The 25034-nt window shown below is 42.5% G+C and overlaps 1 protein-coding gene across 2 annotated transcripts in view; it reads left to right on the forward strand.

Annotated features, from left to right (window-relative positions):
- The first annotated feature begins 22099 nt into the window (after nucleotides 1-22099).
- Nucleotides 22100-25034, forward strand: part of hdac9b (histone deacetylase 9b) — a 36683-nt gene continuing 33748 nt past the window's right edge. For both annotated transcript variants that reach the window (XM_067402343.1, XM_067402352.1), the window contains exon 1: nucleotides 22100-22667. In XM_067402343.1, coding sequence (XP_067258444.1) covers nucleotides 22556-22667 — 112 coding nt within the window. In that variant the 5' untranslated portion in view covers nucleotides 22100-22555. The remainder of the gene's footprint in view (nucleotides 22668-25034) is intronic.

Genomic DNA, 25034 nt, shown 5'->3' on the forward strand with positions numbered 1-25034 from the left:
TAAATTATTTTTAATGTTGAAAACAGTTGTGTACTTTTTTTTTCAGGATTCCTTGATGAATAGAAAGTTCAAAAGAACAGCATTTATCTGAAATACAAAGCTTCTGTAGCATTATACACTACCGTTCAAAAGTTTGGGGTCAGTAAGAATTTTTATTTTTATTTTTTTGAAAAGAAATTAAAGAAATGAATACTTTTATTCAACAAGGATGCATTATATATATATATATATATATATATATATATATATATATATATATATATATATATATATATATATATATATATATATATACAGGTATATATATATATACAGGTATATAAATATACAGGTCTGTGCTCAGTTTCAAGGTCAGAGATGGGATGCAAAGAGAACTTTTAACTTGGTTCTTTTGGTTTATTTAAAAAGACTCTTTCATTCTGAAAAAGCTCAATTTTCATTCTGCTGTCAAGCAAACATGAGTCACCCTCCTTTGAGAATGTAATTTATTCTTCTCTGCAAATAAAAACAGGAAAAAATTGTCATCAGTTTTGTTCACTGTGCTATATACTTGTCACAGAACCCTTGTTTCCCTGGACTTCAATTCCCATGTTCCTCCTGTTCTCCACACCTGCACTCACTTCCCTCGTCAGCTCCTCATCATCACAGATCACCTGCACCTGGACTCTATTGTTAGCACTCCTATATAATGCACTCACTCCCTGCACTCCTCGTCCGTTCTCTGTTTTGTTAAGGTGTCTGTCTGTTGTTCATTGCCATTGTTTGAAGTAAAGTCTCTATTATCGTGGAAATCCGTATCTGCCTCATCTCTCTACCAGCCACCCGTAACAGAAGAACGGACCTAAACCGACCGGATTTTCCATGAAAAAAAAAATGGAGACTTTCCCCAGCTCCCTGGATCCAGCTCCTCCATCGCCTCTCACCCTAACAGCCAGCGAACGCATTATCGGGCTCCTGCAGGTAGGACGTTCGCTGGAGAGGTATGTGGAGGAGTTCGTTGAGCTTGCTTACTTGTCTAACTGGCCCGACGCTCAGTTGATCTCCCTGTTTTTGGATGGATTGGATGACGACACTATCCGTTTTGATGAACCTGTTTTTTGTTTCTCCTTAAGCGACACTATCAATTTAATTTTGTGGTTGAATGGCTCCAATTTCTTAGTAGAAGAGGTTCAGGATCAGTGTTGTCGTCCGGTCCATCCAGAAACACGGTTGGCCGGGCCAGTCAGTCAACCTCCGGCTTCCTCCGCATACCGCTCCAGCGAACTCCCTGCCTGCCCCAGGCTGGACCCATATTCCGCTACTGGGCCCAGTAAGCGGAGGAGGAGGAAGAAAGCGGCCCCAATGTCTCCAGAGCCCGCTCCAGTATCTCCAGAGCCCGCTCCAGTATCTCCAGAGCCCGCTCCAGTATCTCCAGAGCCCGCTCCGGTATCTCCAGAGCCCGCTCCGGTATCTCCAGAGCCCGCTCCAGTATCTCCAGAGCCCGCTCCAGTGTCTCCAGAGCCCGCTCCAGTGTCTCCAGAGCCCGCTCCAGTGTCTCCAGAGCCCGCTCCAGTGTCTCCAGAGCCCGCTCCGTTATCTCCAGAGCCAGCTCCAGTATCTCCAGAGCCAGCTCCAGTCCCCACAGAGCCAGCTCCAGTGCCTGTGGGGATTTTAATTGTATTTGAGGGGATGAAATGGCCCTCAACCCCAGTCTCCGCCGAGCCAAGTTCTCCAGTCTCCTCCGAGCCAAGTTCTCCAGTCTCCTCCGAGCCAAGTTCTCCAGTCTCCGCCGCCGAGCCAAGTTCTCCAGTCTCCGCCGCCGAGCCAAGTTCTCCAGTCTCCGCCGCCGAGCAAAGTTCTCCAGTCTCCGCCGCCGAGCAAAGTTCTCCAGTCTCCGCCGCCGAGCAAAGTTCTCCAGTCTCCGCCGCCGAGCAAAGTTCTCCAGTCTCCGCCGCCGAGCAAAGTTCTCCAGTCTCCGCCGCCGAGCAAAGTTCTCCAGTCTCCGCCGCCGAGCAAAGTTCTCCAGTCTCCGCCGCCGAGCAAAGTTCTCCAGTCTCCGCCGCCGAGCAAAGTTCTCCAGTCTCCGCCGCCGAGCAAAATTCTCCAGTCTCCGCCGCCAAGCAAAGTTCTCCAGTCTCCGACGCCTACGAGCCCTCAGCGCCAGCCGCCGCCTACGAGCCCTCAGCTCCAGCCGCCGCCTACGAGCCCTCAGCTCCAGCCGCCGCCGCCGAGCCCTCAGCTCCAGCCGCCGCCGCCGAGCCAGCCGCTCCAGCCGCCGCCGCCGAGCCAGCCGCTCCAGCCGCCGCCGCCGAGCCAGCCGCTCCAGCCGCCGCCGCCGAGCCAGCCGCTCCAGCCGCCGCCGCCGAGCCTGCCGCTCCAGCCGCCGCCGCCGAGCCTGCCGCTCCAGCCGCCGCCGCCGAGCCTGCCGCTCCAGCCGCCGCCGCCGAGCCAGCCGCTCCTAGTATGGTCTCTGTGATTGAACTCTCCAGCCCAAAGACTGTTTTCCCTCCCTGCCTCCCTCTCCCGCCTCCTCCAAGTCATGTCTATACTGCACCTCCACCTCAAGCCCCCTCGCCCAGATCTCCACCTCGGACCTCTGGGCGATTACCTTCACCCCGGCTCCAACCTCCCTCTGCTCCACCGTTGCCCATCAGTCCTCCAGCTTCACCAGTCTCCATCCTGCCTCCACTCACACCTTGGTCATTCATCAGCCTGCCCTCCCTCTGGACTTCACTCCTCCGTCTCCGCTCCGTCACTCCGTCCCTCGGATTCAGTTGGCCTCCTCACTCCCCCCGGTGTTCGTTTTGTTGGCTGTCCTTCTGCTTTCACTGCGGCCTTCTGGAGCCCCGGCTGCGCTTCGGTCGGCGGAGCCTTCGGTTCCGCCATCACCCGCCAGTCCTTCAGCGACGCCTGGGCTCAACGCCTCGAAGGCTTCGGCTCCTGACCCGCCATGGCTGCCCGCTGCACCTGACCCGCCATGGCTGCCCGCTGCACCTGACCCGCCATGTATGCCTGCTGCATGTCTGCCCGCTGCACCTGACCCGCCATGGCTGCCCGCTGCACCTGACCCGCCATGGCTGCCTTCAGCCCCTGACCCGCCATGGCTGCCTTCAGCCCCTGACCCGCCATGGCTGCCTTCAGCCCCTGACCCGCCATGGCTGCCTTCAGCCCCTGACCCGCCATGGCTGCCTTCAGCCCCTGACCCGCCATGGATGCCTTCAGCCCCTGACCCGCCATGGCTGCCTTCAGCCCCTGACCTGCCATGGCTTTTGAACCTGCCCTGGAGACCTCCACTCCAGTTTGCTCCTCCCCCTGCACCAGCTTGAGGTCTCCAGGGCGCCCGCCCCTCCCGGTTGTTACATCTACGGCGCGAGGACGCGCCTACCGGGAGGGGGGGGTAATGTCACAGAACCCTTGTTTCCCTGGACTTCAATTCCCATGTTCCTCCTGTTCTCCACACCTGCACTCACTTCCCTCGTCAGCTCCTCATCATCACAGATCACCTGCACCTGGACTCTATTGTTAGCACTCCTATATAATGCACTCACTCCCTGCACTCCTCGTCCGTTCTCTGTTTTGTTAAGGTGTCTGTCTGTTGTTCATTGCCATTGTTTGAAGTAAAGTCTCTATTATCGTGGAAATCCGTATCTGCCTCATCTCTCTACCAGCCACCCGTAACAATACTTCTCTCTGGGACCTTTCTCTAGGAAAGCCGATTCACCCTGGTCATGGAAAGCCACAATGGCGTAGGTGGTAACATCCAAGACAATAGCAGTCAAGGAAATCTGCCTTTTCCTTTGTTGTAATGTATAATTTCCTGTTTTTCTCCAACATTTTGCACATATACATAGAATGAGATGCTGAACTGAGCTTTCCTGAGAGCTTTTCCCTAAATTCAGAGGGAGGATCTGATTTACTAAGTCAAATGAAACTAAAGCTGTTATGTAAGAAATGTCCTCAGATCAGTTACTTTTATTGGCCTTTTATTCCACTCTTGCTACTGTATATGGTGAGAATCTAAACATGGAGTTTACAAAGTTCCTTTTGACGTCTTTGATGTTTATAGTTTTTGTCCATTGTTTTCAATGAGATTTCAATTAAATATTGTGTTACACAGGGAGAATTGAGCCAAGCAAAAGAATGATTATTTTTTTAAAAACTAGACTGAGCAATTTAGTTGTGACGCAGATAATATCCCCAAAATAGTAACATACCTAAATAGGTAATGGATTTTGCATTACTGGATTGTCAGTGGCAGGGAAAAAAAAGGACATAGAACCTTGAAGGTTGTGTGTGTTTGTGTCAGACTCCTTGTGTGCACGTTATAGTGTATATTAGTGCTTGTGAGGACATTGATTGTGTTTATAGATTGTGATGTTGAGTTTATTGTGAGATAAAACCTCAGATTAACTCAGCGAGGTGCCTCAGTATTCCACTTTTGTGTTGTGATTTCTGATCTCTAATCACTGAGGCATGTGGCATCCAGTTCACAGTGTAGGGAAAACACACCTTAGGAAGTAAAATGAGCTCAAATTAAATAATTTATAGGGAATTATAAAGAGTTGTAAGTTTACGACTGAGCAACTGAGTCGTCCAGTGTTCGTTTGATCGAGCCGTAATAAGATCTTGTAGAGGATATGAATATCCAACAATCGTGAAAACACTGCACGGTAACTTAAGATCACAGTTTAAGACATTAAATTTTAGAAGCACATAATACAAGACATTTTCTTTAAAAAATCTATAAGAGACTTTATTTATTATAACACAAACTAATCTAACACAAACACACGCACACACACACATTTATACATGTTGCAGTAAGAAAGGAAATGAGAGAGAAAGAGTTTTGAGAGAGAGAGTGTGATATGATGAACATAATTCCTAGCAATGTACTTCAAAGACCTGAACGAACCATCCACTTTTTTTGAAAATAGGCTCATTTTCCAACTCCCCTAGAGTTAAACAGTTGAGTTTTACCATTTTCGAATCCATTCAGCCGATCTCCGGTTCTGGCGGTACCACTTTTAGCATAGCTTAGCATAGTTCATTGAATCTGATTAGACTGTTAGCATCGCGCTTAAAAATGACCAAAGAGTTTTGATATTTCTCCTATTTAAAACTTGACTCTTCTGTAGTTAAATCGTATACTAAGACCGACGGAAAATGAAAAGTTGTGATTTTCTAGGCTGATATGGTTAGGAATTATACTGTCATTCAGGCATAATAATCAAGGAACTTTGCTGCCGTTCCATGGCTGCAGAAGTGCAATGATATTACGCAGCGTCTCTCACATACGTCTCCATGGTTGCAAGGCACGCTCCCTGTGCAAGCAGGGGCTCACGGGCGCTGCGTAATATCATTGCACTGCTGCAGCCATGGAACGGCAGCAAAGTTCCTTGATTATTACGCCTGAATGAGAGTATAGTTCCTAGCCATATCAGCCTAGAAAATCACAACTTTTCATTTTCTGTCGGTCTTAGTACACGATTTAACTACAGAAGAGTCAAGTTTTAAATAGGAGAAATATCAAAACTCTTTGGTCATTTTTAAGCGCGATGCTAACAGTCTAATCAGATTCAATGAACTATGCTAAGCTATGCTAAAAGTGGTACCGCCAGAACCGGAGATCGGCTGAATGGATTCGAAAACGGTAAAACTCAACTGTTTAACTCTAGGGGAGTTGGAAAATGAGCCTATTTTCAAAAAAAGTGGAGTGTTCCTTTAATTTAAATGCACCAGTTCAGTTTTAATCTGGATGTACTTGCTTGTGTTGACTTTAAATGTGAATTTCCCTCGTCTGCGTGCAGAGAAGGGTTTTCCAAGTAGTGATTAGATCGAAACCAATCATGTTTGAGCTTACTGAAAAATGGAAGGAAGTCTCTTTGTCGTGGCTGGAGTTAAAGCTGAAGCAGCAGAAGTCGTTGGTTGAACTTTGCGTAAAAATTTAGAAACACGAGACTTTCAGCAGAAAAGAAAATTTAGTAAAAGAAAAGTGTGTGAAAGCTTGAATGAGCTATTTGGTACTCTTGTCTTTGTCTTGGTTCTTTTCTTGGTTCTTTTCTTGAACTACTATCTTGCGATATGACAATTTTATACTTAGTTGTTTGTCACACCTCAGAGGAGTTTTGGCCAATCAGATATTGTCCTGTTTCAAAAGGGCTTTTCTCTGCCCCCAATAAAACATAGGTGTTACTTCCCGTGTGTTCATGTTTTCACCCAGTCAAGGGTGAGTCAAAGACGCGTTTGACACAAATGAAGGCGGAGCCTCAGTGCACACCTCTTGTTATGTTATTGTCACGGACCAATGGTAGTACGAAGGTGTTTTGCAGCTGGAGCGAACTTTTCCTGAAAGTTCGCTTTGGCAAGCCGTTTCGAACTTCCAAAAAGAACACAAAACAAACTTAGTTTTGGCCTTATTTTGTTTGAAATTACGTCACATCAGTTCGTTCTTCGATTTCGTTTGAAGTATACCGGGGCCTTTAACACATTTACATGGATTGTGAGTGTTCTAAAGCAAAACTGGTTACAGGTAGTACTTGTGGACACAATTTAACATATGCAGTTAAAATATGTTTGATAAGTCAATTTAAAATAGTTTGGAACAATTTTGATGCAGTTTTAGATGTAGAACAGTCTTCATTGGTTTTTCTGTAAATTTAGGTTAGATCCCTTAGAGAAAACAAAAGGGCCTGCATTGTTTCTCTTATCTCTTTTGATCTGGTGATCAAAGACTCTTTATCTTCTTGGATGACCATTTGGTGTCTCAAATGGCTGAGTTCGTCACTTCTGCCTGGAAGGATGGGGTTATAAATGTAATTAAGCAAGGATTTTCCTGTAGATGGCTGGAGCTGGAATTTTGATTCTGAATTAGAATTATGTTTTGAAAGAATCATCTGAATGATTAATTTGTCTAATTCGTCCATGGTTCCCACAACAGATTTTTTCTCAGTTCATGCTATTATATTATATTACATTATTACATTATATTAATTATTTAAAAAAAAAAAAAAAAAAAAATAGTTTCCTGCTTTGAGCCCTATACTGCCAATAAAATAAAATAAAAAATAATACAGTTTCTCCTCATATGGAAATTTAAGTGCCATTTTTTTTATATTAATGCATCCTATTTATGACAGGTGGTGACCACATGGTTTATAAGGTTGGTATTAGTCAAATATTTCCAATGTGAGGGCTGAGATGGGTTCAGCATGTAGGCTGCAGCAGGTTAAAGGTCAGAGAGAGATTGTGCGGTTGTGCTAAACTCTAGCCAGACTGTTATTCTGAGGTAAATCAATATGCTCCAGCAGTCATGGTCTGATTGATCAGGGGGATTTCAGTGAACTGTCCCTTCCCTCCCAGCGATATGCACAGCAACATGTCTATTTTTAGAGCTTTATCAATACAGCACTGAAAGGACAGACAGCAAAGCCTCTTCAGAGACAGGCAATGCACAGAGAATACCAATAGAAATGGGAAAAATTTCTGATGTCATCACTGCTGCAAATGGCAATGTTCATCTGGGGGAAAATAATCTATAATAGTGATGTAAAACAATCCACATAGAATATTCTTCAAAACTGCTGAAAATAAAATCTTCAAGTGGTAGAAGTATTATTTTTTACCATCTGAAACCTACTGAACACATAATTTATGCAAAACAAAAATGGTGCTACATATGTTTTCTCCAGGAGACCTGTAATACCTGGAGAACCTGTTAGCATTCCCATTCATCTCAATGGGAGTTGATCAGAATAGCACAAGCAGTCTCAGAAGGGCCCTCCAAAAATTGAGATTGAGATTTTTCTCATTTATATGACTGAGATTTTTCTCATTTATTTGTTGCTTTTGTGGCCATTGATGGAGAAACAGCCTTTTTACCCAAATAATGATCTCGTTTTCTCAGAAACCAAATTGCATTGTTGACAATGGCCAGCTGTAAAACCTTCGTTCATCTTCAGAACACAAATTAAGTTATTTCTGTTAAAATCCGACTGCTCAGTGAGATCTGCATTGCCAGCAAGATAATTAACACTTTCAGATGTCCAGAAAGGTACTAAAACTTTTAAAACAGTTCATGTGACTACAGTGGTTTAACCTTAATGTTATTAAGCATCAAGAATCATTTTTGTGCCAAAAAAAAAAATTATTCAACAATATCTAGTGATGGGGATTCGTTACATCATGAGTGTTTTCGAAATTTCAATGGTTCATCACTAGGGGATGTGACTTTGGCAGTTTGATACGCTCTGAATCACTGATTCGAAACAAAAGATTTGTAAAGCTTTAAAGCTTCATGAAGCAGTGTTTTGAAATCACCCATCACTAGATATTGTTGAATAAAGTCGTTATTTTGTTTTTTTGATGGACAGAAAGTATTCTCGATGCTTCATAACATTAAGGTTGAACCACTGTAGTCACACAACTGTTTTAAATGTCTTCAGTAGCTTTCTGGGCATCTGAAAGTGTTAATTATCTTGCTGGCAATGGAGGCCTCACTGAGCCATCAGATTTTATCAAAAATATCTGAAGATGAACGAAGGTCTCACGGGTGTGGAACAACATGAGGGTGAGTAATTAATGACAGAATTTTCATTTTTGGGTGAACTAACCCTTTAAGTTGCATGATTATTGTAGGTACAAAGGTGTTTTGTGGCAGTAACCACCCATTCTTTTCCATCTAAATTTGGTTCAACTGAGTCATGACACCCACATATAATTTCCTTTAAAATGGAGAATTCTGTCAAACATGTTGATCCAAACCTGTATTACATTTTTTCTTAAAAAAAGAGGATGTTTTGAGTATTTTGTGTCCATATATGAAAGACTTTCATTGTATATGGAAAACATCATTTAAAATATCTTGAAAAAAAATTCAAAATATCTTATTTTGTGTTCTGCAGAAGAAAGAAAGTCATAGATGTTTGGAACAACATGACAGATTTTTATTTTTTATTTTTTAATTAGTACATGCGGGTCCCTTGACAATGGCCTATGTGTGTCAGTAGGGTTTCTTTCTTGCCTTATTATTAGACACTTTCACTAAAATTTATGAAGTAAACAGAAGAAGCACTTTCTGCACATTATCTGATCCGAGCTGCAAAGTGCTCTCACTCTCAACCTAAATGTCCTGCAGGAAATACCAGCGAAGGCTAGACTGAGTAACATAATAAAGCCACAGCACCTAAATCATCAGACGGAGCAGAAACATGCCCCTAGAATACAGCCAGATGGAGATGCTAATTGGGTTTGGACCTTCAGTCAACAGCCCTGATGCCTTTGGGCTTCTACGTGCTCAACCAAGTGGTTGTATCAGGATGGAGGTGGACTAAGGTGACAAATTCACATGGAGAGAGATTGAGCAGGTCTTAGTGAAATGGCAGTGAGCAGAGGAGGGAAAACCTCAGGATAAGGTGGGAGGAGGGAAGGAGAGCTGATGCAAGTGTGTGTGAGTGAACCTGAAATGTTGCCAGTATGTCTGTGAGATGTGTTGCCCCAGATGAGCAGAACCCAGGGGAGAACAGAGATTTCTCGTTTGTTTTTAGGTACACCTACAGCACCGGGCTCCCCTGCCAGCGGCAACCTGAAACGAGTACATCCCGCTTATAATGCCACAAACAATTATGATGAAACTCTGAGGGGAGCAAATATGTAGCCATGCATAAACCGCAGGTAAACAAACATATTTGCACATGGAATATTTCACCCTGTTCTTGTAGTAGTAGCCTAACTCACAATCTTTTTTTTCTTAGGCTACTACTGTAAACTAAAAATAAAACTGAGGTGAAAAAAGTAGTATTACTGCGACAAAAGTTTTATTATACATAAGAAGAGACGCATATGGGGAAAATTTCTCTGATTTCTGAAGCCTTTTTCAATCACGCAGTGAAACTGCATGGCCATTGGTTTGTGAAGTTTAAGTAAAGCCGCGCAAGCAAATGGTGAGTGAACCCGCTTGAGCCCGCCAAAAGGGGTGGGGTATCGGGCTATATAAGTGGCCGTCTCACCATGGCAAATCGTTTCATTCTCTTTCAACGACGTGGATATCATCTCTTCGCTGAGATTACGAGACTTGAAGCTGCCTTCAACTGCAAGCAGCTGGAATTTGCTGCTGATCAGCTCGCCGTTCTGCAGCAGTTTGATCAGCTTGCCTCTCCTCTGCTTGCCGCTCTCTATCTGCTCGCCTCTCTCTAGCAGCCGCAGCCCACGAGCAGCCTGCAGCTCTCTCGCCGCTCTTGTGCAGCGCTGATCAACCCGCAGAGTCTGAGTCTGGCCTCTTTGTGCTTGCGGATTGCTTTCTTTTCAGAAAGCCACTCCGCCCCTTGTGCCCTCCCGTTTTCTTCCTCCCAGGGACCTGTGAGGAAAAAACAGCGGGGCAGAGGATCCCAGCACTCGGATGAGAGTGAGCTTATGCCGGCTCAAGTCCTGCGTACCTCATTCTCTCCACAAAAAGAGATTTTACCCGTCCGTTTCTCCCACCCTAACCAGCACCTCTATGCCATTGCGAGCGACCTGGTCTCGTTCGGGGGATCTGATGAAGAGCCGCTGGATGACAGCATGTCCATAGCGGCCTTGGATGCCAAGGAGTGGTCAGGCTCGCTTGATGGCCCTGCCCCCTTGCTTTGGAGCCAATCGACGCCAGGACGTCCATTGACTCTGAACTCACCCGAGTGCTGTCAAAGTCCGTTGAGCAGCTCGGTCTGGAGTGGTCTGCACCTCACAAACTGACATGCAGCCACTTAGATGAGTGGTTCCTGCCTGGACACCATCACACGCCCCCTCAGCGGGCGGCGCCGTTCTTCCCTGAGGTCCACGATGAGCTCACAAAGTTGTGGCGCGTCCCATACTCAGCCCGCCTACATCCTCCTGCCTCTCACGCTCTCAATTCCATTGACGCCGCCGAGCAAAAAGATTATCAGAAGCTGCCTCCTTTGGACGAAGCTTTGGCTGCACACCTGTGCCTGCAGGCCGCCATTAGTTGGAAATTGAAGGTCGCTCACCCCTCCAAGCCCTGCCGCACTACGACGACCCTTACTGGCCAGGCGTACTTATCGGCCGGCCAGGTAGCTTCTGCACTCCACACCATGCCGGTACTCCAGGTGTACCAGGCTAAGCTCCTGCGGGCTCTGGATGAGGCTGGTCACGACTCAACCAGCTTCAAACAGCTGTGCAGCACCACGGACCTGGCCCTGCACACCACCAAGACCACCGTTTGATGTCCAGCATGGTGGGGCTGAAGCGCCACCTGTGGTTAACGCTGACCGAGATCAAGGACGCAGACAAAGCCGTCTTCCTCGACTCGCCCGTCTCCCCCACTGGTCTCTTTGGTCCCGCTGTTGATGGTTTTGCTGAGTGCTTCACAGCCACACAGAAGTTGTCCCAGGCTATGCAACACTTCCTGCCAAAGCACTCCAGCTTTGCTGCTTCAAGCCGCCCCAAATCTGCACCAGCTCAGCAGCCACCCAAAGCTACGCCGCCAACCACTCAGCCCGCGCCACGACCTGAGCACCGGCAGCGCTCGCGCTCTGCTAAGCGCCACTCCCTGAATCGACAGGGACCCTGGCCCTTTACGCCCAGGGCTTCTCGCTGACTCAGAGCATTTTAGAAGATGCTGTAGTTCTGGCTAAACCACGACTCCCGTCCCAAGCCTGGCGACATGGTTGCTGCTTGCTCATGGTGAACCAGACGTGCGTCGCTTGGAAGACCCTCTGCTGGTTCAAGCAGGGCGTGGTAATCGGGACGATGAACAGGAGGAAGGTCGTCTTCACAGATGCCTCCAAGATGGGTTGGGGAGCTCTGTGCGACAACCGTCCAGCCTTAGGGACTTGGAACGGCCCGGAAAGCGAGCTTCATATCAACCGTCTGGAAATGATGGCGGTATATCAAGCTTTCCAAGCCTTCCTTCCTCTCCTGGTGGGGCATCACGTTTTGGTCAGATCAGACAACATGACTGTGATGTCCTTCATAAATCACCACCAGGGCGGGCTCTCTTCAAAGCCCCTCTTCTCTCTAGAAAAAACCATCCTAGAGTGGGCCCAACGTAACCTGCTCTCACTGAGAGCAGCGCATGTACAGGGCGTACTGAACACGGGCAGACATGTTGTCCTGGAACAACCTTCCCTCAGAGGACTGGTCGCTCCGCCCCCACACAGTTCAGAAAATTTGTTATGTCTTCAGGAGGGCATAGGTCGACCTCTTCGCCTCAGAAGACAATTATCATTGCTTAATATATTTCTCAAAAAACAGGGATGCGCTGGCCCACGACTGGCCCAGCCTCCTCTTGTATGCCTTTCCCCCGATCACTTTGATTCCCCTGATTGTCAAACAAATCAGAGAGGATGCTCACAAGGTCCTCCTGGTGGCTCCTCTGTGGAGGACCCAACCATGGTTCGTGTACCTGTCTCAGTTATTGCCCAAGAAACCATGGCCGACTCCTTTGAGGCAAAGACCTCCTCTCTCAAGCGAGAGGAATGATATGGAACCCTAGACCCGAGATGTGGGATCTTCACTTGTGGTTTCTCAATGGGAGAGACTTAATGGATAGAGGCCTTACTCCCTCTACCCTTAAGGTCTATGTCGTAGCTATAGCAGCCTCTCGTGCTCCTATAGCAGGGCAGTCTATAGGAGAAACAACTTGGTCGTTAGCTTGCTTAAGGGATCCAGGAGGTTGAACCCTCCCTGCCCCTCACGGTTCCTACCTGGGACCTATCCGTGGTTCTTAGAGGTCTTAAAGGCCCTCACTTTGAGCCAATCCAGACTGCCAACTTACTGTTGCTGAAAACCCCTTTACTGCTAGCTTTAGCATCGGTTATGCGTGTGAGAGATTTGCGGGCACTCTCTGTGAGCCCCTCCTGCCTTGAATTCGGGCCTAGTGACTCCATGGTCGTCCTGAAACCAATACATGGATACGTCCCGAAGGTCCTATCCACCCCCTTTAAGGCGTAGTTGGTTATTCTCTCCGCTCTTCCTCCTCCTCAGGATGATCAGGAGTTGAACCTACTCTGTCCTGTCAGGGCCCTGAGGGCCTATATTGACCATTCCGCCTCTTTTCTCCAGGCGAAACAGCTTTTTGTCTGCTTCGGTGGCCGTACAAAAGGTCTTCCGGTCACGAAGCACAGACTTTCCAGATGGATTGTCGATGCCATAACGCTCGCTTACTCCTCTTTAGGCCTTTAAAGCCCTTTAGGCGTAAGAGCGCATTCCACGAGAGGCATGGCCTCCTTGTGGGCATGGTCCTGTGGCATTTCCATTGCTGATATCTGTGCGGTGGCTGGCTGGGCCTTGCCGTCCACTTTTGTCAGTTTTTATAACCTGGACGTTCCTGCGCTTCAGACACGGGTCCTTTCTGCGTAAGCCTCACCGCTGTGACTAACTTATGTTTTTTCTGTTATGTCCCTGACCATGTCCGGGTATAACTAAATTTTAATGCCCACTATATGCATCCTAGGCCCCGCTGGTGCCTTGGCTATATGGGATTGGGAGGATGACTACAGTATTTCAGTCCCTGTTGTCCAGGCCATCCTGTCCTATAGGTATCTGGCGCGAGCCCTTTTAAGTGCTCTGCCCTGATGCTCTGTCGCCCCCCTGCGTAGCAGGGCGTGATTGAACTGTCCCCATATGCATCTCATCTTATGTATAATAAGACATTCAATGCAGTACAAATGTAGTATCGAAAGGGAATGTACTTGGTTACTGATGTAACCTTGGTTCCCTTAGATACGGAACGAGTACTACGTACTTTGCTGTGCTACTTGCGGGATGCCTCATGCAGTTGCTTCAGTTGTATTAAATCGATTTGCCATGGTGAGAGGGCCACTTATATAGCCCGATACCCCGCTCCTTTTGGCAGGCTCGAGCGGGCCTGCCGGGCCGTCATTGGTTTGTTTACTTTAACTTCACGAACCAATGGCCGTGCAGTTTCACTGCGTGATTGAAAAAGGCTTCAGAAATCTGAGAAAAAAGGAGTTTTCCCCATATGCATCTCGTCTTATGTATTATGTATATACTCGTTCCATATCTAAGGGAACTGAGGTTACAGGTTACGAGTACGTTTCTGTTATCGAACCATCTTCACACGAAAATTTAACTTGTACATTAGCAAATTTGATGCAAATTTGTTGACAAATTGTCAACATTGTGTCTAAAATGTAAGTTACTTATTATTATCGTCTTGTTTGTTGAACAGTTGCATTTAAGCGATATCATCTTTGCAAATGTGCTTTTGTTCATTGTCTGCGATGGCGTGTACGGCCGTGTTTCTACAACTGAATCACATTTAAGTCAATTCATGTGCCGAAACCAGTTTCCATGCTTCAAAACATACCTAACCAGCATTGCTGTTTTTTTTTCAAGCAGATCAGAAAATTTAATAACCTTGTTCACTATTGTTTTGTTATTATAATTATTACATCATAGACTGTTCTTTAGTTTATAATACTACTATACTATCATATTCTGAGGAGAATAGAATACATTTATTCTCTTTATGAATCTTTTACTCATTTTGAAGATGTTCATAAAATGGTTGTTTTTCAGGTGTAGCTAATTTCTTTCAGCAATTTTGTGTTAAAAAGTACAGCTGCTGTCTCTCTCTCACATAGTACACCCAAGCCATCAATGAAAAAGTATAATTTCTTGGTCAGACAGTGCATCTAATCCATTTATTGGATCTAAGAGTTGCAGAGAGAAAGAGACAGACAGAGATGAGAGACAAGAGAAAAAAGAGAGAAAAAAAGAGAGACTGAGATCTTTGAAGCAAAGAAAAACAAGTGAGCAGACACTCTGGAACTGACACCTCCTCTCCCACACAAAGTGGTCATCATCCAGTATGGAACAAAAACACGCTGCAGTCTGATCTAATTAACTAAAGAGCAATATTTGCTCACCCGGAGGACAGCTAATGCAGCGCTGCCTTTATATGGAACGAGGCGAGAGCAAGGAACCAAAGAAAGAGTGCAGAGCTTTTAGAGTAAACACATTTGGTGCCCTTGAAAAAAAAATTCTATAATGCGCTTGGATGGAAATATATGGACATAATGTGATTGAGTCTTGTTGTGTATGTGTGTTACTTCATGTAGTCAAATGTATTTCTGCAAAAGCTGCATATATACATCTATATAAAATCTTGCCTGTGTAAATGCAGTGCAGAGCACGATGTACGTGCCGTCTGTGCAATGCGACACAAAGCCCATTGTGGTGACCTTCCCTTTTGATGTGCTCTCTTGTTCTCCTTTTCTCTCTATTACCCTGTTTTGTTGAGAGCTCTCCATTTAGCTCAAATTTAAATTCAGAAAATGCTCAGGAGCTTTTGTCTGATCCAGCTCATGTCCTGGAGGTGACAGCAGTAGCCAGGCATATTTTGTATGTTTGTGTGTGTGTAACTCCAGCTTACACTTTGACGCTACACTTAAATGCTTTAATAAGACTATAGAACGAATAAAGGCCAGTGATGACGTGGATGAGCGATAACTAGCCTCCTGCCACTTAGCCTTTTTCTGTCCATCTATCAGCGTTACTTGCTGTTTATGGACACAAAAATACATACCCTATCTCTTCAAAAACCAGCACGGGAAGTAATGTACAAATATAAGTGAAGGCTATCTGTGAGTAAATGGCGGCGAGTATTTTTAGATGCAGAGGAGATGGGGTCTTTGAGGTGATCTAAATATTTTGAACACCATAAAATACTATGAAGATGCAGACTTAAAGTGATAGTTCACTCAAAAGTAAAACTTCTGTTACCATTTACAAATCTGTATGACTTTCTTTCTTCTGCAAAACACAAAATAAGATATTCTAAAGAGTTTTTGGCTACCCCATTTACACCACATAAAAAAAAGTATTAGTTGATAAAAAGTCCATATTATGACATACAAAACATAATTATGACATACAAAGTTGAATTTATGACATACAAAACATAATTATGACATAAAAAGTCAAAATTATGAGATACTAAGTCTTAATAATTAGATAAAATGTCAAAATGATGACATACAAAAATAATTATGAAAGAAAAAGTCAAAATGAAAGGGTTAGTTCACCCAAAAATGAATATTCTGTCATTAATTACTCACCTTCATGTCGTTCCACATCTGTAAGACCTTCGTTCATGTTGGAACACAAATTAAGATAATTTTGATAAAATCCGATGGCTCAGTGAGGCCTCCATTGACAGCAAGATAATTAACACTTTTTTTGTGTGTGCGCCAAAAAAAACGACTTTATTCAACAATATCTAGTGATGGGCCATTACAAAACACTGCTTCATGAAGCTCTGAAGCTTTATTAATCTTTTGTTTCGAATCAGTGGTTCGGAGCGTGAAAGTCACGTCATTTCATTAAACAAGGCTTTGTTATGTCATAAGTGTTTCAAAATTTCAATGGTTTAGCAGTTTGATGCACGCTCCTAACCACTGATTTGAATCAAAAGATTCATAAAGCTTAGCTTAGTCTGTTTTTAAGATTTACGAATTTCATATTTATGAAAAATTCTTATTAAAGTGAACTCATTGCATGTGAACTATAGTTCAAATAAGTATAGACATTCAAAGCAACATACACAGGTTTTCAACAATACAGTTTTGCTCATTGCACCTTACTTACCCCTAAATGGTGCATATTTGTACCTTAAAGGTACATATTAGTACTTTTTTACCTTTGTACCTTAGGGAACAGCCCCAGTGACAGCACCGTACCTTTTTTTCTGACACTAATATTATTTCATAATATGCTTGGCAAAAAAGTCAAGACATCAGTTATGCTCATCTTTGCTCACTCCTTTGAAGGTATCTTGAGTAAAGCGGCTCTATATTTAACAAAGCACATACAAAACACCTGAACCAGAAGCGATGTGACCTGTTTTACACAAAACGGAAGTTTGTTTTACAGAATATGGAAGACTATAGATGAGTTCTCTTTTGTGTCTTCTTTCACTTGAATAGTTTAAAGTGGAAGTTTAAGTGGAATGGTGTGTCTTATCAAATCTGTGGTTCTTGGAAATTTGGAACCGGTTCTAAAATGGAACCAGTTCTCGATACACAACCCTAATAATTTGTATTATTATTAACTTTTTATCTCATAATTTTGACATTTTATCTCATAATAACTATGACTTAGATTGTCATAATTTTTGTTCCTCATTATTATGGTTTTATGCCAATTTTTAAGCACAAAAGCACACTTTTTTTATGTGGAAGAAATGAGCTTCTACAACAGCAACTGCACCTGTGGCACGCGCACACACACACACACACACACATACATTTATATCTGCAAATATCTTCTTTTGTGTTTCACAGAAGAAAGAATGTCATACATTTTTGGAATGAAGTCAGGGTGAGTAAATGATAACATATTTTTTTTTTTTTTTGCATGCACTATCCCTTGAAAACTCTTTATTTAGCCTATACAAGCTAGCTAACTCTTTATCTTAGCAGTCAAAGCATAGATTAATTAATTGGTTTTGATATTATCCTTCCTGTAAAGTGCAGTTGATTTAATGTTTATGTCTGCAATAGAAAGTGCCAGCTCATTGATACTATATAACTGACCAGCTCATTGAGTTCATGAAGACGCCAAACTGCTGTATAGTACTGTATATACTGTATGCACTATTTATGGATGCATGCTTATGCCATTAGTTACTTGAGTTACAAGTACTTAAGCTCTTGCCATAATATTTACTACTATCAGTAACCCTTTCCAAGCATGCTTGTTTCAAACTCCCCTTGAGCCCATTCTAAAAATCATTAGCCAGTATGCTTGAGGTAATGTAGTGCAGTGATCCCACCTCTTTAACTGCTCAGTGTTATGAGATGGTGAGCACTGGTGTTACATGATTGGCACTTAGACTAGAAAACAACAACAGGATAATCAGCCGAAACACAACGAGAACTGACAATGAACTGAAAGAAACAGAGAGCTTAAATACACAGACCAAACTAATAAACCAAATAAACATCAGGTACAAACGATAATCAAACATTAAATTACCAAGGTAACTAAATGAAAACAATGGAAGCTGAACTGAAGTAGTGCAAATCCACCATATTTAAAAAAATAAGCCCTATATTGACAAGCTGTAAATTATCTGTCCGTCGCAGACTCCATGATTTCGCCACTTTCTGTGGATTTTTTTCTTGCAACTAATACAGTTTTGGCCGACTAAGCCTCTTTTCGTCGACTAACAGTTAGTCAACTATTAGGGGGCAGCCCTACGGAACTGGAATTTTACGTGAGGGATAGATATTGCATCGGATTAAAGTTTGATGAACTTTGAACATGTAAATTCACTGTGTTGAGCAATATAAAGCTTATTAGTTTGGAAGTGACCTTCGTGCACCACTAAACTATTGACAATAGACCTTCTTTGCATGCAAAATGTCACCAATGTTTCACTAATGTGACCGAGCCTTAACCTTGTTTCAGTCATAATTTTTACAAAATCTGTAGTTTGACAAGTGTGTTGTGCCTTGGTAGGACAGTAAGATTTACCCTATGAAAGTAAAAAGACATTTGCCTCCTAAAGTCTGATAATGGAGCAAAAATAACAAATATGATCTTCATGATCTTGAGGAAGATGTGGAATGTAAAGAATATGGTTCATCTCTATGAGTCAGTTTGCTTTACTATATCAGACCCACAAATATTTTTGTGCTGCTGGTTTGGCCGAAATTGCAAATGCTTTACATTTCTGCAGCTTTAATGCAATAAAAAGTATGGAAGAGTTTACAGAACTTTTTAGCTGGGATTTCTAGTAGGATTTCTACTATATAACAAAAGCTTTCTATCATTATTTCTCTTTCTCTCTGTAAGTAGTTTGTGTCTAAAAAAAGCTCAGGAGGCCTAAGGCTGGTGTATGGGGATGCATCCTAAATCTTGAGACAAAATGAGATGGAAGATGAAAGTGATAAGTAATTTTGGGCTTCCAACATGGCATCAGATTTCATGTTGGTGTGTATGTCTACTGTAAAGATTTTAATAAGTGAAAAATAGCATCAATATAAAAGTATCACATATCCAATTGAGGAAGTTAAAAATGCAGAACTAGATTTTCAATATTGTTGATGTCAGGAGAATCAGTTTCTCAAAAAAATGATTAGGAAAAGTTATTACAATAAAGCAAAATATGGATTAGAGTTCAGAGCAGTGTGACAACTGAAGGGATTGGAGTGAGAGTTTTAAATAAAGTTTGACCGTCACAGAGATGGCTCCCCCTGTGTGCTCTGAGCTACTAATTCATCTTAAACACACTTGGCCAGCTGGGAAATCCCTCCTGAAGAGCAACACTGGCCTCAATATACAAACTGCCCGCTCCACAAATGACCACACACACAAACACAAGCTAAACGAGTACAGCTTAGACGTACTTTAGTGTTTACACAAGCTAGGAAAGAATGTTTTCTCCTGAGAACTGTACTTGGCAATGCAGAATTGCTATAGTACATCTTAGCAACGAAATACCACATAGAGTGCATGGCTAAAAATAAAAGTTATTTAGTGGTTATGCAGAACCTCAGGTTCAAATGACCTTCTCTTATCAAGATCCATTTTTGGCTGTATTGGTTATTGAGTTGTGGTTCTTTAGCGGTTAATAAAATTATTGATGTTTCATTAACGGTTCTTAAGGTCAGTGTTTTGATGGGTTTCTAAAGAAATAGACTAGAGAATCAAAAGTTTTTTGCCGTGAGATCGGGAAGTCAAAAATGTTCTACTGAGCCTCTAAAGCCCGGAACACACCAAGCCGACGGTCGGCCGTCGGGCAGTTTTTGTTCGTCGGACGACTAAGTTTTATCAGTGTTGTTCCGCACCGTTGGCTGAAGTTGGTCCTCGTCTGCTTTGCTTCAGCCAATTCGACATGTTGAATGGGTTTCAGGGATCGTCGGGGCTCGTCGGTCAGTCGGCCCATCTGATGATTCTGATTGGCTATCCATCTACTGCCACCTGCTGGTACGGAAAGGCGCAGAACGAATGTGCTATTTGGCCGTTGGGTGTCAAGCATCGGTTTGTCGTGTCAGGGCAACTTTGGACCTAGATGCTGCCAACATGAGCCAACCCCGCAGTCTGCTTTCATCGCCACTAGTTTGTTGGAGTTGGCTTGGTGTGTTTCAGGCTTAAGGAAAATATGAGATGGGAGGAAAAATGATCTTTCACTGCTTTTGCATTTGTTTTAACCCGATCTCACGGCAATTGGTACGTATTTCATGAGGTGGCTAATTTGAGTGAGATCATACAAATTCATACGTTTTTTTGCTAAATCATACGTTTTTTACGAGTTGCCAAATTCGTACGAATGACCTATCCCTAACCCCACTCCTAAACCTATCCGTCACAAATCGTATGAATTTGTACGAATTAGCCACAGCATAAAATACATGCGAATTGGTCGTGAGATAGCATTGGTTTGTTTACAAAACTTTTACATTCTCTTGCAAAAGTGTTGCATTTCACCAAGAAATTTGCATTCGCTTAAAGTTTTGTGAGCAAAGGCAAAATTTCTTGGGGAGTGCAAAAATTTTGAGAGCGAACGCAAAATTTCTTGTGGAATGCAAACATTTTCAATTTTATTTTTCCATCATTCATTCTTCTTCTATAGCAGGGGTGTTCAAAATTTTATGAAAAATTGAGAATAGCATTCTCCTGCTGTGGAAACAAAAACTCCCTCCATCTTTTGATGACTGGCTGAGAGATGTTATGAACTTCATTCATTTGGAAAAAATCAGGTATACATTAAAGGGCAACACTGGTATATTTTCTGAGATCTGGGATCGCTTCAACATTTATTTTTCTGAATATGTCAGTACTTCTTGTGTCAACCTAGGCATTAATGTTATTATGATTGTGGCTTGAATCTGATCATGAGTGTGTGATTATATGTGTGGATAATTTTATTTATTTATTTAATTTGATTTATTTTGTTTATTTATAATAATTTATTTATTATTTTTTATTTATCTATTTTTATATTATTATTATTATTATGTACTTATTTATTATTATTATTATTATTATTATTATTATTATTTTATATATTTGTTTCCTCTGGGGGGTGGGATGGTAAAATATTTTTTCATAATTCTCCTGTACTTGTATTGTTATTATTGTAAAAGTTCAATAAACAGATTTAAAAAAAAAAAAAAAAAGAAAAATTGAGAATAAAATATATTTTCATGGCTGTCAGTTTAACATTTTAACAATTATGATATTAAAATAAAATATGTTGAAGGTAATATTTTCAAAAGTACAATAATATAATAATTAGTACAAATAGCATAATAATTACATCTGAATATTTAATTTAGAAAACAATCATTTAATTTTATTTATTTCATATTTTAAAAAATATTTCATATTTAATATCAATTATTTAACATCGGTTTTCACAGATTTTATACATGAAAATATACCACTGCCGTTATATTTTAGGAATGGAACCCTGGAATGGAATCAGGCTATAAAATCATTTTTCTAATCATGTTTCTAATTGGAGGATTACCATAGTGTCTTTGCAGTGCCTTATGCAACATGCACATTCATATTTTAGTCAATACAATACACCAAGCATGGCACATAATGCCATTCAGTTTTGAATGCAAAATCTGAATGTATATTGTTGACAACCTTAGAAATGTTGCATTTCACTCTGCGTGCTGAGCACAGAAACCTTGCGAGAGTATCAGCGGCGCTGCTCAGAGCAGCAACATGTCAAGCAAAATACAGGGAGGTTATATTTATACCTCAAGAAAAACTGGTTGTGTGTCTTTTTATGGAGGCCAGAAGCATGATAACAGAAAAGAGATGGAGTGAAATGAAAAAAGAGATAAAGAATGACAGCATACTAAAACGATAGAGAGATAGACACAGAGACGTGCCTTCTGGCTGTAGATGAGGGCCACAGCTGTGTTTGGTGTGGTATTTTTAAACGCATCAATGCTGCTCCAATCCCCGCACCGCGCCTGACCTATTTATAGCCCGAGCCGGCCATTGTTCTATTTCTGTCACCTGTGGGCCATGCTCTTGTTGATTCACATGCAAATCAGCCTCCTCCTCTCTGCAGCAAGCAACTTGACAGAAAACGAGAGGGAGAGAGATAGAAACGGGAGCTGCAACTCTGAAGAAGCAGAGAGCCACCTTGGAGGACCAAAAAAAAACCTGTTTGAGAGGGAGGGAGGACCGAAAAAAACAGTGAATCTGACACATCGGAGAGAAAATAACAAGCAGTTTTGTCGGGACAAGAGGAAGGCAGAGCGTAGAGAGTGTGAGAGACTCTCCTGCTGATTCTCAGAGCCACTTAGGTGTTGACTGGAGAAGGATCGAAGAGAAGAGATGAGCAGAGCAGAGGAGGAGTGAAGCTTTTTAGTGTTAGTGAGGGAGAGCTCTGTCACTCTTCGGGTGTCGCTTAAGAGGAGGAGGAGGAGGAGGAGGCAGGGGCGAATGTTCCTAGTCTCTTGAGAGAGAGAGAAAGAGAGAGAGAGACAAACACACAGAGAGAGACCGAGAGAAGAGGAGGGGACAAGCTGACAGCAATACAGGAAGAGCAGAGCTGGCAGACGATGTGCTGCTAACTGAAGTACTAATGCTCCAGACCATTTACGAGGCCGACTCTTGTTTCTCTGCAGACGGCATCGGGAAACACCGGCTGCCTCTGACCCCTCACGACGCTGATATGCACAACGTCAACAACTCAGGTGACTGTTTTATAGATCTTGTATTGTGGCATTAAACTTGCGGCAGCATCATCAAGAGAGTTTTATTCTGCAGGGTTGAAAGATTTTAAGTGCTTTAAGATTGTTATTATGATCTCTGACGGGGAAAGTTTTCAGGAGAGTAGGGTTCTATTGATGTCTGTTAGTAGGCTTAATCTTAAATCACTAAAATAACAAGGAGGCGGCTTGAGGTATGTGTAATTATCCTGTCAGACGTCATTTCGACAGAAAGCGTAGGTTATAATGGGCACAAAAACAGAACATGTACAGGATGTTATGTGACTTTAGCCTTTAATTCAGGAGAGAGGAAACTTCCTGATAGAAATACGCTGTCAACATTAAAGGCGCTATACTTTTTTTGTGTTTGCCAAAGACAGTCAACCCATTCTATTTTTGACCTGACACTGTTTGCTGAGAGCTGGGGTCTGACATCACTGAATGAGCATGTTTGCTATATTGTCTAAATTTTGAGCGTGACTCATTTTTGCTCTTTGCTGTTGTTTCTGACTTGCGGTCCCTGCCAGAAAGCTGCTCTCACAACCTCTGACCGGTTCAGAACGTGGTGTTCTGGGAAATCCATGATATGAAAGTTGGGGTGAATGGAGGGGAAGGAAGTGCATGTATAATAAGAAGACAGATGGAGTCATTTCAGTTCCTGAAAGAAGGGTGGAGGACATTGCTTCACCTCTGATTTTTCTCTCTTGCGCTTATCATCGCTGAACCGCAGGAGATCGCCTGCCTAGATTTCAGATTTGTTGCAACATAACTGAAATTTTGCTGAATTTAATCAGCACATGCACAGCTTAATGCAATCCTGCCGTTCTAAATATACACTCTTAGAAAAAAAATTAAATAGATGTACTATGTAGAACCTTCTGTCAGGCACTTTATATATAGAACCTTTTAGGGGTTCCCACCATTTTATGGATTTAATTTTAATTAATTAGTGTCAGTCCATTTTAATTTTAATTAAATATTATGAATGAAACTTAAAGGAAATTTAATGAAAATTCTGTCAAACAGATCTCGCATCGCAATTTTCTACCATAGTACTACTATAGGGGCGAGATATGCTTGGTTACAAACATTCTTCCAAATATCTTGCTTTGTGTTCAGCAGAACAAAGAAATTCATACAGGTTTGGAACTGAGTAAATGATGACAGAATTTTCATTTTTGGATGAACTATCCCTTTAAATAGCCCATTAAGACATTTCTCCTTATATAGAAACTTTTTTGGGGGCACAAACTGAGTGAAGAACCCTATATAAAACACCTTTTCTCTCTAAGAGTGTAGTTCTAACCCTCAATAGTTCATGAACTGTGCACAAAGACTGAGCTGTCGTCTTCAATAAGACGAGCAACCTGTTAGGAGGCTAAATCCAACCAACCAGGTCAGTAGGGCGCCCCGTTCCACCCCCAAAACTGATACCGAACAATTCAATTAATGCTCATCTGTCCAGTGAAAGCCCTGCACAGGCATGCGTGGCATTATACAGAAGTATGTGGTTAAACAACAGCCATTCGAGTGAAGCAGGCAGGCCTGTTGCACGCTCTATGGGTCAGCTATTATTAGTATGTTATTTTCAGCTTATAGCATTAGAGTGCTAAGATTAGCCATCGTGGCGCTTTGCTATCATACCATCTCAACATACTCTTAATATAACCGTACAGTGGAACAGTTATTAACAGAGAGTTTTGTCACCGTCATGTGATATGCAGTCGGGTTTACATCTGTTATTGTTAACGAGGGTCTGCTTGTTTAAAAAAAGACTGTTTCTTCTTTTTGTGTTTCATTTCTTGTGCTCTGCTCAATGCAAATAACATCTTTGCAAAATTCAGTGTAGTTCTCATAACGTTGTGATTTTTTCACTGTGTGATCAAGGATCAGACACACTGCAGTTAATGTGTTTGAGGCAAATAGGTCAAGTTAAGTATTTCTTAAGAGTGCAGACACTAACCAAGCTCTTTGAAAATATGTGATCAGAGTCAAGGCAGAAATCTATGAGAGCAATGCTGCTGTCGGAAGATGTTTATTGTAATGCTAATGTACGCTAACTGTCACTTTTAAACCATTGAAGCTAGACTTCGAACACATTTTATAGTCATTCTGACAATGTCGAACAAAGCAAACACTTTAGAAGGCTAAATTTTGTGTTGAATGAACAAATTATATTGAATGAATTGGTGAAAATCATCTTGTGTCAGCCAGCGTTGGGCATAAAATATCTTGAAGTACTATAATTTGTTCCAGTTTATTTGACTTGTCTGTTTCAGCGAAAACAAAACACAAGTGTCTCAAGTGTACAGAACTCATTATTCTCACATCGAACACACTTGCAGCAATTTT

Source organism: Chanodichthys erythropterus, chromosome 2, assembly GCF_024489055.1.
Source record: "Chanodichthys erythropterus isolate Z2021 chromosome 2, ASM2448905v1, whole genome shotgun sequence".
Lineage (NCBI taxonomy): Eukaryota > Metazoa > Chordata > Actinopteri > Cypriniformes > Xenocyprididae > Chanodichthys > Chanodichthys erythropterus.